General features: G+C 40.5%; 1 protein-coding gene and 1 long non-coding RNA gene across 11 annotated transcripts in view; one reads left to right on the top strand and one right to left on the bottom strand.

The window, feature by feature from the left end:
- The window catches only part of NHS (NHS actin remodeling regulator), a 365,514-nt gene that overhangs the window by 7,427 nt on the left and 344,240 nt on the right, over positions 1-13,847 (bottom strand). For 4 of the 7 annotated variants that reach the window (XM_055267749.1, XM_063634559.1, XM_063634557.1 and 1 more), the window contains exons 4-7: positions 9,094-9,156; positions 6,918-7,110; positions 4,145-4,276; positions 234-3,215 (exon numbers count right to left, since the gene is read on the bottom strand). In XM_055267749.1, coding sequence (XP_055123724.1) covers positions 234-3,215; positions 4,145-4,276; positions 6,918-7,110; positions 9,094-9,156 — 3,370 coding nt within the window. Of the gene's footprint in view, positions 1-233; positions 3,216-4,144; positions 4,277-6,917; positions 7,111-8,265; positions 8,763-9,093; positions 9,157-13,847 lie in introns of those variants that run through there. The other 3 variants (XM_055267750.1, XM_063634560.1, XM_055267751.2) reach the window with 2 other exon arrangements.
- Positions 1-13,847, top strand: part of LOC129475594 (uncharacterized) — a 64,976-nt gene that overhangs the window by 8,494 nt on the left and 42,635 nt on the right. The window lies entirely within an intron of this gene.

Below are 13,847 nucleotides of genomic sequence, written 5' to 3'. Positions count from 1 at the left end.
AACAAACAAACAGAAATTACCTTGCTGCCATTTTTTAAAAATGAGAGAGATACCTGTCAAAGCTTACTCACCCAGTAACAAAAGCTTTCACCTCAATTGTTTTAATAAGTGCAAAGAAATAGTGGAGGAAAACCAACACCCAGGGCTGTACTGTATTATTGGGAACATAAGAAAAAATTCCAGGAAGTGCCATGAGACACATTTCCTTTATGACAAAGTTATCAGTGACTGACCTTTCAATGAAGCCTCATCCACATTTCCTTGGGTCTCCTCTGCTTTGCTGTTATCAGAGGCACTTTTGGCTGAAATACCTGAAGCAATATTTTCCTGCTTGGAATATTTTTCAGGGAATGAATTTACAGGTGTTATCTCCGATTCATAGCTGATAGTACCAGGCACTTTGTCGTGGTGGCGGCTCATAACAAATTGATGCTTAAGTTGATTGCTTACATCTGTTGCTCTAGTTGGTGAGTTTGACTGAGATGTGATTACATCCACAGATTCAGGTTGTGCAACTTCCTCCAGACCTGCAGAGGGTGCCTTCTGTACCTGTTCTAGAGTTTCATCTGGACCAGGTCCATATTGTATTATTTTACCATCCAAATCATTTGGGCGGGCAGCAGAGACCCTCTGAAATCCTTCTGTGGGAAAAGCACAGTTTTTGGTTGGTGTGTTTTCTGGAATAGGCTCAGTCTCTGTACGCACTTGGTCTTTTGTGACATTTGAATCTAGAAGACTGCTACCAGCTGATGTTATGGTTTCTGGATCGCAGCGATTCTTCACATCAAAAGTAGGGTTTTTTTCTAAATGTAGTTTATCTGGTCCCATCTCAACTGCAGAAGAGTCTAAAAAGGACAGTATGGTGTCTTCGGTGGAGTATTGACGAGATACTGATTTATTTGCTGTATGCGGCCTAATCTTACCTGGAGACAAGGCAGCCGTTGTGAGTGTGCTTTCCTCTAAATAAGGGAGATCTGTATTGTTTTCTTCTTTTTGCTTAACTTCTTCAGACTTGTTGATGGACCTAAGGTTAACAGATTTCAGGATCGTTGGTGTAATTGCAAGGGACGGTGGAGGATTCGACCTCAGTGTTTCTCCTACTGTGTTCTGCTTATTATGAGTAAAAACATGCAGTGGATGACGGTGGTGGAATGGTTTGTTCAAGACATTATGAAGAACACTTAGATCAAGATGGGTAGGAGGTATAATTGGAAGTTCAAGGTCTTTACTCAGTGATATAGTTCCATCTTTTAAAGAGGGTTGCTGTAGTGAGGATTTTCTTTCTGGGACTTTAGGTTTTCTTTTGCTACCTCCAGGAGACAATGGACCTGAAAAGAAAGCTGTAGGGAAAGAGGATGTTGGCGTTTCAGACTGGCTTGAGTAGCCACTTGATGGAGATGCCAAGCCAGCCAGCTTTTCTGGTGAAGCCAGTTTAAACTCATTGTCAACAGAAGGAAGAGATGGGGTGGTGGCTCTTGATTCTGATTGTGATGTTTGGGATTCAGAGCTCTCTGGAGATTTGATGCATTCAATGACTGTGGTACCCGTAGCGGTGCTTGAATTAGATAGAGATCTATAAGGATCATTTGTTTTCAAGTCATTTAGGAGCCAGAGGTCTGCATAGTGTGTGGATTCGGCAACTTCATCTTTGAATGGTGGAATATCCGAAGCATCCAACTGAGGTTCCTTAATGCCATGTTCACTCTGGTTTATCCAAGAAGGTTCCTGCTTGGTGGGAAGATTGGCGTTTTCCATTCGAGAAGGCGTGTTGGCGAAATCAAGAGGCAGCTTCATTTCCCTGGAACTGTGAGGCAGGTGCTGACCACTGCTTATCTTTGGTTCTTTCTTCTCAGAAATATCTGCGTTTCCATCAGACTTCCTCAATGATGAGCTACGTTTAGGTGGGGTTGGCTTTGCCTTTGGTTTTCTGAAAGAGATGCTTGGTCTTCCTTGCCTCTTGTGGTCTAAGTAGTCCTGCCAGGCACAGTCTGAAAGACCAGGGGAAGCCCCTACACCCTGGCCATTCTCTGGGCCCAGGGCTGCATAGTGACAGACATAGCTCTTATTACCTTTGAGACCACAGTCAAAGTGCATGGAGGTATAGTATCCTTCCGTGTCTACAGAAAAGTGAGAGCTAGTGTCCGCTTTGTCTGATGGAGACTTTTCCAGAAAGCTGTCATAAGTGGCCATGCTTGTGAAGCTTGGGCAGCCCAGGCTGTCTGCCTTGGGACGCTCAGGACTAAAATCCTGGCGGCAGGAGGCATCATGGTGGTGGTGTAGGTAATTCCACTCACTGTCACTTGTGTTGCTGTTGTTGGGGTCATCCAGCAGGTCTGCAACAGTGGAGGTAAAGGAGTTTGCCCGATGGCCTCTCACTTTATCCAAGTGGTCATTGTATTGCTCTGTCACGAAAACACTGGCATCCTCATTGGCATGAGGGGCTGTGTTTAGTGACAACTCTGAGTCACAATGTGAAGAGCCAGTAAGTGGAGGAGAAGCTGCAGGAGGGATGGTTTCTGAGGTCTGTGAGGGGCACGTGGAGCTGCTCCCACTCCAGTTGCCACTGGATGACTGGTGGTCATCTTTCTGGTCCATGTGGCTGCTAAGGAGGACGCCAGCAGTGGAGATGCAGTGGATGGGGCTCCCAAACGTGTCTGAGTTGGAAGAGATGTCACAGCTGCCAGAGTCAGCAGCCATTCGGGACAGACGTGACCTTCCCCTCTCACTTAATTTGTGCTGGGGGCTGTGAAGATGTTGAGAGCAGGCCAGGCCCAAAGTAGGCTGGTGGTCCTCGGCACTCGGGCTGCTTGGAGCCTCACTGAAATCATTAGGGGTTCTTTCATGGTCACCCACAAAAGACTGTCCCTCTTCATATGCTGAGGGTTTAGCACCAACTTTGGGCTCAGCATCCCCACCTCTATTACCTTCCCGGGGAAGGCTCCGAGATCTTGTGCGGCTGCTCACTGTAGGAGTAAACATGGTGTCACCTTTGTCTGCTAGGGCAGAAATGTTGCCAGCAGAATGAGAAAGGGAAGCTGCAATGCTTTGACCCCTTTGAGCTCTAATTCTCCTTCTGGATGGCGCAGCAATCAGAATATCCTCGGTTTGGCACTCAGAGTCCCTGGTTCCGGATATCCTATTGACAGTGTTGGAGGGGTCTGGGTTTGTGTGCACAATCACATTCCTTTCCCTGGCCACTGGTGATTCATCAGAATCTAGGGCACATGGAAAGCACAGTGAGATATTTTCTATATCAGCAGACCAACAGACATTCTGAGCTATGTCTGTAGATCTGTGGGCTGGCAGGTTAGAGCTGTTTTTTTTTCTTTAACAGAAAAAAATCAATATATAGAATTAGGAGAGAGTTAAAATGCTTTAGGGTGTATATACACGTCCCCCTCATATATGTATATATACATACCAAGAGAAGATATGCTTTTATGTCTTTTGTGAATTATCCCTCTCTTCACTATCACATTAATTTGCCACACTAAGTGACTACTTTTAAAAACTAAAGTACATTTTATCTTTTTGGCCACTACTCTTCATTTTTATTTTGTAATATAAACATGATGAAATAAAAATCATAGGTCTCATTATTAGAAATAAAAATCTTATTTGCAAGAGATGATACCCTAATAATTTTTTAAAAACCGTAGGCAGAGATATTTTAAATGCACTAAACAGAAACATTGTCACCAAAGGTATCATATTATCAATATTCAATATTTCATTGCATATGCCTGGAATTTACCTTTTAAAATAATTAATGACATGAAAGTATATCTGTCTTAAATTAAGTTACAATTTTCCAAAAAGAAAACTTTCATTGACTCCTGCTACTTTTTATTCAATTTCCACCTTAATAAAACTTTCAAAAATCAGCTAAGTATTATATTTCAGCCGTAAGACCTGAATGTATATGCCTAAATCTATAAGGTCAAACCTTCACAGTCAAGAATAGAGAGTTAAAAAGTAATACCACCTGGCTTGCTGAATACAAAACAAATACACACCATTTTAAAACCTCTACAAGTTAAAATGTTTAATCATTTTTCTATTTCATCTATTTCTTCTATTTCATCTCCCTATCATCTGTACTAGGCGGAGGAATGTTAACCATTAACATTTTTTGATATCACACCTATTTCTTGTTGAACTCTTCTGGGGATACCCGAGATGGTTTTCCTCCTCCTCAATTTTCGTCTCCTCTGTAGTACCGATTGTGAATGAACCAGAGAGCAGCGTATACTAGCCTCTCTGTCAAAGCCAACTCCTGCAACCCACAAATAGGTCTCATTAGCTTTAGAAATGGCAAACAAATTTTCATTTACTTGGAACACAGTGATATTTATTGATGGGAAGTGAGGAAAGAGTTTGGGTTAAGCCTGTGAACAAATATAAGGGAGCTGTTATTCAGCTCTTATTTAAATTATGCTGCAGTACATTAAGCTTTACTTCTAAATGCAGCTCTCCACAACAGCTTGCACTGCCAACAAAAACAAGCAAAGAAGAAAAATCAAAAGAAAGAGAAGAGAAAAAGACATCCAAAAAATCCCTCTCACACAGAAATGGCTCCTTAAGGATTTATAACCTTTAGTTACTACTATTTACTGATCTATTTCTGGGCTCTCTGAAGCTGATACCTTTGCATAGTAAATCAGCAGCCAGGATGATAACCTGAATTAGCTCAGCTAACATATCCTGACCATTTCTTCATTAAAAGCCATCTTTGTGAGGTTTTGTTCCCTCCATCTCTTATGGTCCAAACCTTCTCCCATTCCCCATGTGCACGCGCGCGCACGCGCACACACACACACACCTCTTTTCCTGTGAGGAAACTCAACAGTCTAAGGATTTGTTTTTTTAAAGCATCACCCAACTCTGTCTACTTTCTTCTGTTTACTAAACTGAATGCTTTCTGGTTTAGCATGAGATGTCTTTTCAATATAAAATAAACATACAAGGCAGTCCCCAGTTCTGCACTTAAATGGATCCACCTTCTGTATACCAACTGTAAAGCTGGAATTCCCAGTCTTTATGCCATAGGTTTGTTTTTGTAAACACAGAGGGCAAACCATGGTGCTTGTTAGTTTCTCTCTCCATAATCACATTATCAACATTACATGCAGTCCCATCACAACTAGAATGATGAGAGGGGAGGTGAGGAACTCAAACTCTTGTCTGCACCATGGATTTTTCAGAGTGAGCTTTGCCTCAGAAAGCCACAATGCCGTGCTTTGGAATTTGGTCACCTCATCATTTATCCTGATTGTTAAGCATGGGGCTGGGTGGTATGTCAAGTCTTGGTTCAGCTGTATAATGAAAGAGTTGAGTTCTGTTTAACGTCACAGTGCCAACGGTTTCTAGAACTCACTTTGAAAAATCTGTATGAGATATCATATGATGAATAATTACAATATTATTGGAGAATTCTTACTAATGGAATTTTTCTTAGTTCCAACCCCAAATTAAAATCCTTCATTCTGATCATAGTAATTATAGAATGCATTATATATAGACGCAGACATTTTGTGTTATGTGGACATCATTAACAATGTTCTCATTAAAGCTCTTGAAATCAACATCTGATCTAAGTTTTAATCAGAGAGTTCCTGAAATAAAGCAGAAGGAAAAAGTGTCCCTTTCCCTCAATCATAAAATAATGGCCCATAATCATAGCACTAAATTTGAAAATGAGATTTTACTTACAGTGCCATGAAAAAAGCACGTGCTGCTAATAATCAGAGGTTTCCAGAAATGAAAATTAGCTTAAGAGGGTGCCAGAATGATCCATTTTGGCAGCTGAACTCCCCTAATACATCCCATTTAGATTGTGGAGCTCAGATAGGGGCACATCTTTAGAATAATTTATCTTACAAGTTGAATAGGTCATCAGGAAAATTAACTCCCAATTCACCACAGACCCATGAACTAGGACTCCTTTTTTCTCAGGAAAAAAAATAACATCTATCCCAGATATCTGGTCCATTTGCTTCCCCACTTTATTTGAGAGAAATCTGAGTGGGGTTAATAATAGCTGTGTGCAACATGCATCTCAAGTGACATGCAATCTTTAGTCACATGGTACCAATATGAAAATCAGTCATAACATGGCTGTTTTGAAATTTTAAATATACAAATAAGATAAAATGTAACTATTAGAGATGTAAGAAAGCCCAATGGATAGACCATTTATGTCTTTGAAAGTTAGAATATTTTATAACATTATTTTACTTACAACTAAGATTACTAGATCCAATTGTGGAATTTATAACTGCTGCCAATAAATTTTTCAGAAAGGTCTGGCTATGCTTCCATTCTATCTAGACTAATATTCACACTCTCAGTACACAGGAGGAGAAAAAAAGAGAGTGAAAGGAAGACAGCCTTGCTGGTTTTAAAATAGAATTCGGCCTTCATCTATGTATCCATATGTTTTTAGGTCAAAAATCCCCCAAATCAATACAGAAGTCTTAACAGTCTTTTTAAAAAAGCCTACCTTCATCCAAGGAAGCATGAAAACAGTTTTCTAGTTGGCCTACAGGACCATTACTTGCAGTTTGAGAAGCCTGGGTTTGCTGTTTTCTTTCTTGCAGTGCCACACATCATTATCATATGATTAATCACTGCCGCTTTCTCCATTATTTCAGTCAGCTATGGCCAAAGAGCTATTTGGTGATTTTTTTCAAAAAGAAACTGTCCATAATTTACATAACAAGTGGCCCGCGGAAAACATGTAAATTGATGTTCAAAACCTGACAAAAGCATATCGAACATCCTCTGGGTTTGTATTTTGATGACAAAAAGGCATTACTTGTTTACAAAATGGTATTCTTAGCAGCACAGATTTTGAACATATTTAATACACAGAATATTCTGACCCGACTGCCCATAAGAAAAAACCAGAACGATACCAGTGACATTGATGGGAATAATGCAAGAAGAAATCACTTGGGCATCTTGTTTCATCTTCTCCTCTGGCGTCGGGAGAGGTAGTGCTTTGCTCCAGTTGGTCTGCTTGTCCAGTGTAGAAGGGATATTGTGTATTGGGTTTTTTGGCCTCTGCCCTAACATGACATCTGTATCTTCATCCTCTGGGGGATGGGACTGCAAACAAAGTACAATCAGGTTCAGCCATCATAGCTTATACATAAGCACACATATAAGGAATTTCCTAGTTTAGAGAAGACAAAATGAGGTTAGAAATAGGCCCTTAGGACAAAGGAAGAATTCTTAGAAATAGTTAGTAAGCACAACTAATTGCAAGTATTATTTCAATAGTCAAGCAACACAAAAGGAAAGAAATGGGCTAAATAAACATGCTTCTCAGGTTAAATGGAATTAACAGGAGAGACAAGGTAGCCAGAAATCCCCAAACTTTACACCAAAGAAAACTGAGTCTCTACTCTAATGAAAGACAGATCCACTTTCAAGCTATCTCACCATAAATTTCTATGAAAAGTTTTGAGATCTCTAGATGACTAGGATCAAAGGAAGAAGATGAGTTAGACACCTATGAAAAGGTTCAGAAAACCTGGAGTCAGGAGACATTCCAGAACCCATCACCTGAAGGACAAGCCAACCTAATCTGAGAAGCCGCATTAAAACACGAGGAGTTAATTTCACTGCAGGTCTACAGCATTTTTAAATAACATTTTAAAAATTCAGTTTCATGAACACTGTATGCACATGGGAAAGCAAAAGTGAAGAATTTCCCCCCACCAACAATAGTGGAAAATACACATGCTGTTACTGGGGGAAAATATTCCAGTGAGTTTATTTTTCAAATTAGGAAGGTAAAACAGTCCTAGTTTATTTTCTTTTCAGCTTTGTGGTGCAAGACTTTTCCTCCAGCTGTATAGTTAGGGGCTTTGATTTCTACCTGACATTGGAAAATTCTCCATCCAAACCTTTGATAAATATCAATATTGTCTAACTTTTATTTCAGGGTTGGGCTCCTAGCCCAGATTATTTAAAAAGCTCCATCCCAGTTTTGATTTCAGGGTTGGGTTTCTACACAGTTTGGAGGAAGGTGGGTATCTGTATAAAATAAATATCTTTGCTGTTATCCCAGTAAGACTTTAATAATATTCTGCCCTAAAATTAGGATCATCAAAAAAAATTTCCTGTCTTTACATTTGGAAATATCATGCCCTGTTGACTCAGAGGATTTCACCTATTGTCAAACGAACTGTTCTCAAGTCCCCTTAAAGAGCTCATTCCAGAGCCACTTGTCTAAACTGACCCCCGGCATTTACTTACCTTGTCAGAGGTTTCTGCAAATCCCCCCAACACACCCAACAGGATATGACTCCCCCCTTGGGAAAAATGTGTTCATCATGAACGTTTTAGTAAAATATTGCAACCTTCTTTCTCTCTTCAGCTTTTGTGCAGATTCCCAGCGAAGCGAATAGCTCAAATAAAGTTCGAGAACAAAAGACTTTGTTTCCTAGGTAACTTCCAAAAAGAAAAAAAGTTTGGTGCATACAGAGAGAGAGAGAAAAAAAAAACTGATTGAGAGAGAGAGAGAGAGAGAGAGAGGGAGGGAGACAAAGAGAGAGAATGAGCACTAGAGAGAAACACCCCACCACCAGAGGCTTCATTTTGTAGGCAATTCCTTCCTTGAATAACAATGGACTGCGAAGTGTCGACAGGATAGTGACCTGATACAGGCTCTGACCAGCAGCCAAAAGCACTTTTTATTTAATGGTGACAGGACGATTGGCTGCCAGAGAATCCTTTTGTCTTGTTCTCCTTTTTTGATTTGAGAAGCTGAACATTTACAGTTCTGATAAATTAAATATAGGAAAAGTTTCCTCTGCCAGACTACAAAAAGTCCAAGAGTAGTGTTAGGTGATACAGTTTGCAGAGTGGGGGGCAGTGAATGGGGGAAAAAGGCAAATGGCATGACTGTCTAAGTTATATTCTATTTAATTCAAGTTAGGAAAATACCACTTTTTAAATTGATTTCAAAGAAAAACCGTTAGTTAGAAACAAGAAAGTTTTCCATAAAGTTAAAAGAGGGAAAAAAGGAAGAGTGTCTGGACAGAGTGGGATAGGGCCATGAAGGAATGTTCTCAGAACCAATACCTTTCTACTCCACGGGGTCATGTGGCAACATTCAGTGGGGGAGGGCGAACGGGTGCTGTTAAACTATGAACATGAAATGCAAAAAAAGAAAAAATTAAAAACGTGCAAACAACACAGTGTATACTGGTTAGGCCAAATCTATGACATTAATGAAATAATATACTGGGATAACTTCCTTCCTTCCTTCCCTCATTCCTCCTTCATTCCTTCTTTCCCTTCCTCCTTCCTTCTCCTTATTATTCCTTCCTTCCTTCTCCTTATTTCTTCCTTCCTTCCTCCTTCCTTCTCCTTATTATTCCTTCCTTCTCCTTATTATTCCTTCCTTCCTTCTCATTTCTTCCTTCCTTCCTCCTTCCTTCCTTCCCACCTTCCTTCCCTCTTTCCTTTTCTTCCCTCCTTCCTTCCTCCCTTCTTCCTTCCCTTCCTTCCTTCCCTCCCTCCTTCTTTCCTTTTTTCTTCCTTCCTTTCTTCTTCCCTTCCTTCTTCCTTCCCTCCTTCCTTTCTTCCTTCCCTCCTTCTTCCTTCCTTCCCTTCTTCTTCCTTCTTTCCTTCCTTACTTCCTCCTTCCTTCTTTCCTACCTTCCTTTCTTCCTTCCCTCCTTCCTCCCTTCTTCTTTCTCTTCCTACCTTCCCTCCTTCCTCCTTCTTTCTTTCTTCCTTATTCCCTCCCTCTTTCCTTCCTTCTTCCTTCCCTCTCTCCCTCCTTGCCTCCCTCCCTTCCTTCTTCCTTCTTACTTTCCTTCCTACTTCCCTTCCTTCCTTCTTCCTTTTTTCTTCCCTCCTTCCTAATTTCTTCCTTCCTTCTTTCCTTCCTCCCTCCCTTTCTTCTTTTCCTCCTTCCTCCTTTCTTCCTTCCCTCCTTCTTCCTTCCCTCCCTTTCTTCCTTTCTTCCTTCCCTCCTTCCTTTCTTCCTTCCCTCCTTCCTTCCCTTCTTCCTTCCTTTTTCCTTCCCTCCCTTCCTTCCTTTCTTCCTTCTCTCCTTCCTTCCTTTCTTCCTTCTCTCCTTCCTTCCTTTCTTCCTTCTTCCTTCCTTTTTCCTTCCCTTCCTTCCTCCTTCCCTCTCTTCCTTTCTTCCTTCCCTCCCTCCCACCCCCCTCCCTCCTTCCTTCCTTTCCTTCCTATCTTTATTTTTTCAGAGGTAGCATAAATAGTGGTTAAGAGCACAGACTCTGAAGCTAGACTGTCTGAATTCAAATCCTGCCTCCACCACTTATTTTCTGTGTGGCCAGGGGCAATTCCTCAACCTCTCTAAGGTCAGTTTCCTCATCTGTGGTAAGATAGAGAAATAATAGAATTTTCCCTCCAGGGCTGTTTTGAGGATTAAATGAGTAAAGTATATGTAATAGACTTAGAAGAATCCTGGCACTTAATAAGTTCTATACATTAGTGCCAGCTACTACTACAACAATTATTATTATTAATGTACTTACCTTGTAGCTGTGAAATATCTGTGAAAATGTCTTTGCAAACTGTAACTTTGTTATGTTTTAGATTCCAACACCACTTGCTAATTTGGAGAAGATTGAATTATTTGCTTTCATTGGAGTGATTTTATTTATTTATTTATTTATTTGTGAACTACTTGGAAGAAAATTCTGTATGTGTAATTTCCTTCTCTAGACTGCTCAAAATTTACTTCTTTCTCCTATTCACAGACCACATTTGGAGACAGGGCCAATTTCATGAGTGTGTGATCTGTGTAGCAGTCCCATAGGGCCCTGCACTCAGAAGGCCCCCATACTTGGTTTCAGGTTGTGCTGTCACTGTTTTGAAATTCTTGAATAAAGGATTCTTCATTTTCATTCTGCACTGGACCCAAGAAATGATACAGCCAGTCCTATTTGGAGAATAATCTGGTAACCAGAATCCCCTCTTCAGGATCTACTGAGAAGGCCATTGAAACTTTTAAAACTCTAAGCCATATCAGCTTTAGATTCAGCTGGGCCTCTATTATAGCACTTATCCTACAGCATGGCTTTAATGGAACAGGAATTGGCCCTGGATATGTCTATTTCATTTGTTAGATTGCGAATTCCTGGAGGTCAGGGGCCACATTTGATTTGTCTTTCAGTCTTCCATGATGCATCACTGTAAGAACTCATCAAAATATTTGTGCACCTGAATGATATTGTCTCTGTGTGTTTTAGCAGTGATGGGAACCCCAAAGAAAGTAAGGGGCAGCCAGGCACAGTGGCCCATGCCTGTAATTCCAGCACTTTGGGAGCTCAAGGCAGGCGGATCACTTGAGGTCAGGAGTTCGAGACCAGCCTGGCTAATATGGTGGAACCTTATCTCTACTAAAAATACAAAATTAGCCAGGTGTGGTGGCGCATGCCTGTAATCCCAGCTACTTGGGAGGCTGAGGCAGGAGAATTGCTTGAACCTGGGAGGCAGAGGTTGCAGTGAGCCGAGATTGCACCACTGCACTCCAGCCTGGGTGACAGAGTAAGACTCTGTCTCGGAGGGAAAAAAAAAAAAAAAAAAAAAAAAAGGGGAATGCTCAAGGTCTCAGGAGGAAGTAAATTCCTCAGAATCCAAGGGACTTACCATCTTCATGCAAACAGGTGGAAACAAGTAGAGGAAACTGCCAGTAATCCTTGCTTCCTCTGATGGAAGCAAGGATGGATGCTGGGCCTAGTTATTCTTAAGCCTATGGCAGACATGTGTTTTTGTGGGGAAAGCTTGGTGTCTAATTCTGTTCTATTTTTCTAAGTTTTAACTGAAAGAGTTGCTCATTAATGTTTAAGCAAAGCAAATATCTCCTCCTCGGGCCCAGTTAATTTTGATCTAGATCTTATTTAAGACTAATGATTTTGTAGGGTCTATGGCTCCCTTGCTGAAAGTGACCATTTTGACAGATGTGGTATATGTGGTCCGAGTTCAGACACTAACCTGGTTCTCTCCTAAAAATCAGCCACAGACAATGATGTGGAAGTCTCAAGTAAGAAACCAGGGTGTGTAAATGAGAGAGAAAACTCATGTAAGTAGGAAAAAAGGGAGCCTGATAGCAAAGCCTACATGGGAAAGGAACCTACTTCAAAGAAACCAAAAGCTTTGGTGTCTCATGAAAGTATTTTCAAAAAATTACACCGTCAGAAACTGCAGAATGATATTAATGTTAATATATAAATTATGGTAGTTTGTCTTAAATCTCCTAAGTCAGCTTTCCTGTTGAATATTTTTTCCAATAGTGAGGGGTGAGGAGTGGACTTCATTTTTCATCTGTCTGAGAAACCCACCCACCCCATTAAATAAGCATGAGGTCACACCTCACAATGACTAAGGATGGCAAGTCCAGAGAAAGCACAGACTTTTCAGTTGTGGTCACTGTGATAGAGAGTTAAGGTCTCCTTGGGTTACACTCCATAGCAGATTCCTCCTCAGCTAATTGGTCTCTCCACTATTTTGATAGTAGCTCCAACCTCCAGCTTGTGAGGGTTGAAACTAGGTACTCTGAAGCTTGGATGTGGAAGGACTGTGTTCTTTGGTTCCTCCACGTAGACACAAGCTCTAGAGTCCCTGCAGATGGTCTGCAGATTCAGAGTATTTAAGTTTATAGTATTAAAATGAGCTATAAGTATATAAATATACAGTTATATTTCTGCCATTAATTAGTAACTGCCTTAGTCTAGTATTTTAGAGGGCCCTCCACATAGAGGGGAACAACACACACTGGGTTCTATTGGAGGGAAGAGGGGGGAAGAGGGAGAAGATTAGGAAAAATAACTAATGGGTACTAGACTTCCTACCTCGGTGACAAAATAATCTGTAAAACAAATCCCCATGACACAAGTTTACCCATATAACAAACCTGCACATGTAACCCTGAACTTAAAATAAAAGTTAAATAAAATTTGAAAACAACTAAAAGTAGAGCTATCATTTGATCTAGCAATCCCACTACCAGGTATCTATCCAAAGGAAACGAAGTCATGTATGAAAAAGACACTTGCACATGCATGCTTATAGCAGCACAATTTGCAATTGCAAAAATATGGAACAAACCTAAATGCTCATCAACCAACAAGTGGATAAAGAAAATGTGTTAAATATACACCATGGAATACTACTCAGCCATTAAACGGAATGAAATAATGTCCTTTGCAGCAACTTGGATGGAACTGGAGGCCATTATTCTAAGTGAAGTAACTCAGGAATGGAAAACCAAACACTATATGTTCTAACTTATAAGTGGGAGCTAAGCTATGAAGACGCAAAGACATACAGAGTGATATAATGGACTTTGGGGACTTGGGGCAGGGGACTTTGGGAGCAGGGTGAGGGATGAAAGACTATATATTGGGTAACAGTGTACACTGCTCAGTTTAATGGGTGCACTAAAATTTCAGAATTCATCACTAAAGAACTCACTCATGTAATCAAAAACCACCTGTACCTAAAAACTATTGAAACATTTTTTTAAAAAAACCTTAAAAATAAAAGCATCCTCCTTCCTGGATGTTTAGTCAAAAGAAGTAAGATTGTTCTGAGTATTTCTGATTACATTTTTATATGATGAATGCAATAATCAGTTCACAGTATATATTTTTTTCTAAATTATCTAAGAAATACAACTGCAAGAGAACTGCTACCTCAGGGCGTCTCTGCATGGCTCAGCCTGCCACACCTTAATGGGTGTTGATGGATAAGGTTAGGGAAAGCTGAATGCTGATCAAACTTATATGAACTAAATTATTCTTCCACAACTGTTTAAATGAATCCCGTTGCTTATTCAGAGAAAGACTAACCATTTC

This window comes from Symphalangus syndactylus, chromosome X (genome assembly GCF_028878055.3).
Source record: "Symphalangus syndactylus isolate Jambi chromosome X, NHGRI_mSymSyn1-v2.1_pri, whole genome shotgun sequence".
In the NCBI taxonomy this organism is placed as follows: Eukaryota; Metazoa; Chordata; class Mammalia; order Primates; family Hylobatidae; genus Symphalangus; species Symphalangus syndactylus.
This window is presented reverse-complemented; position numbering and strand designations above follow the sequence as displayed.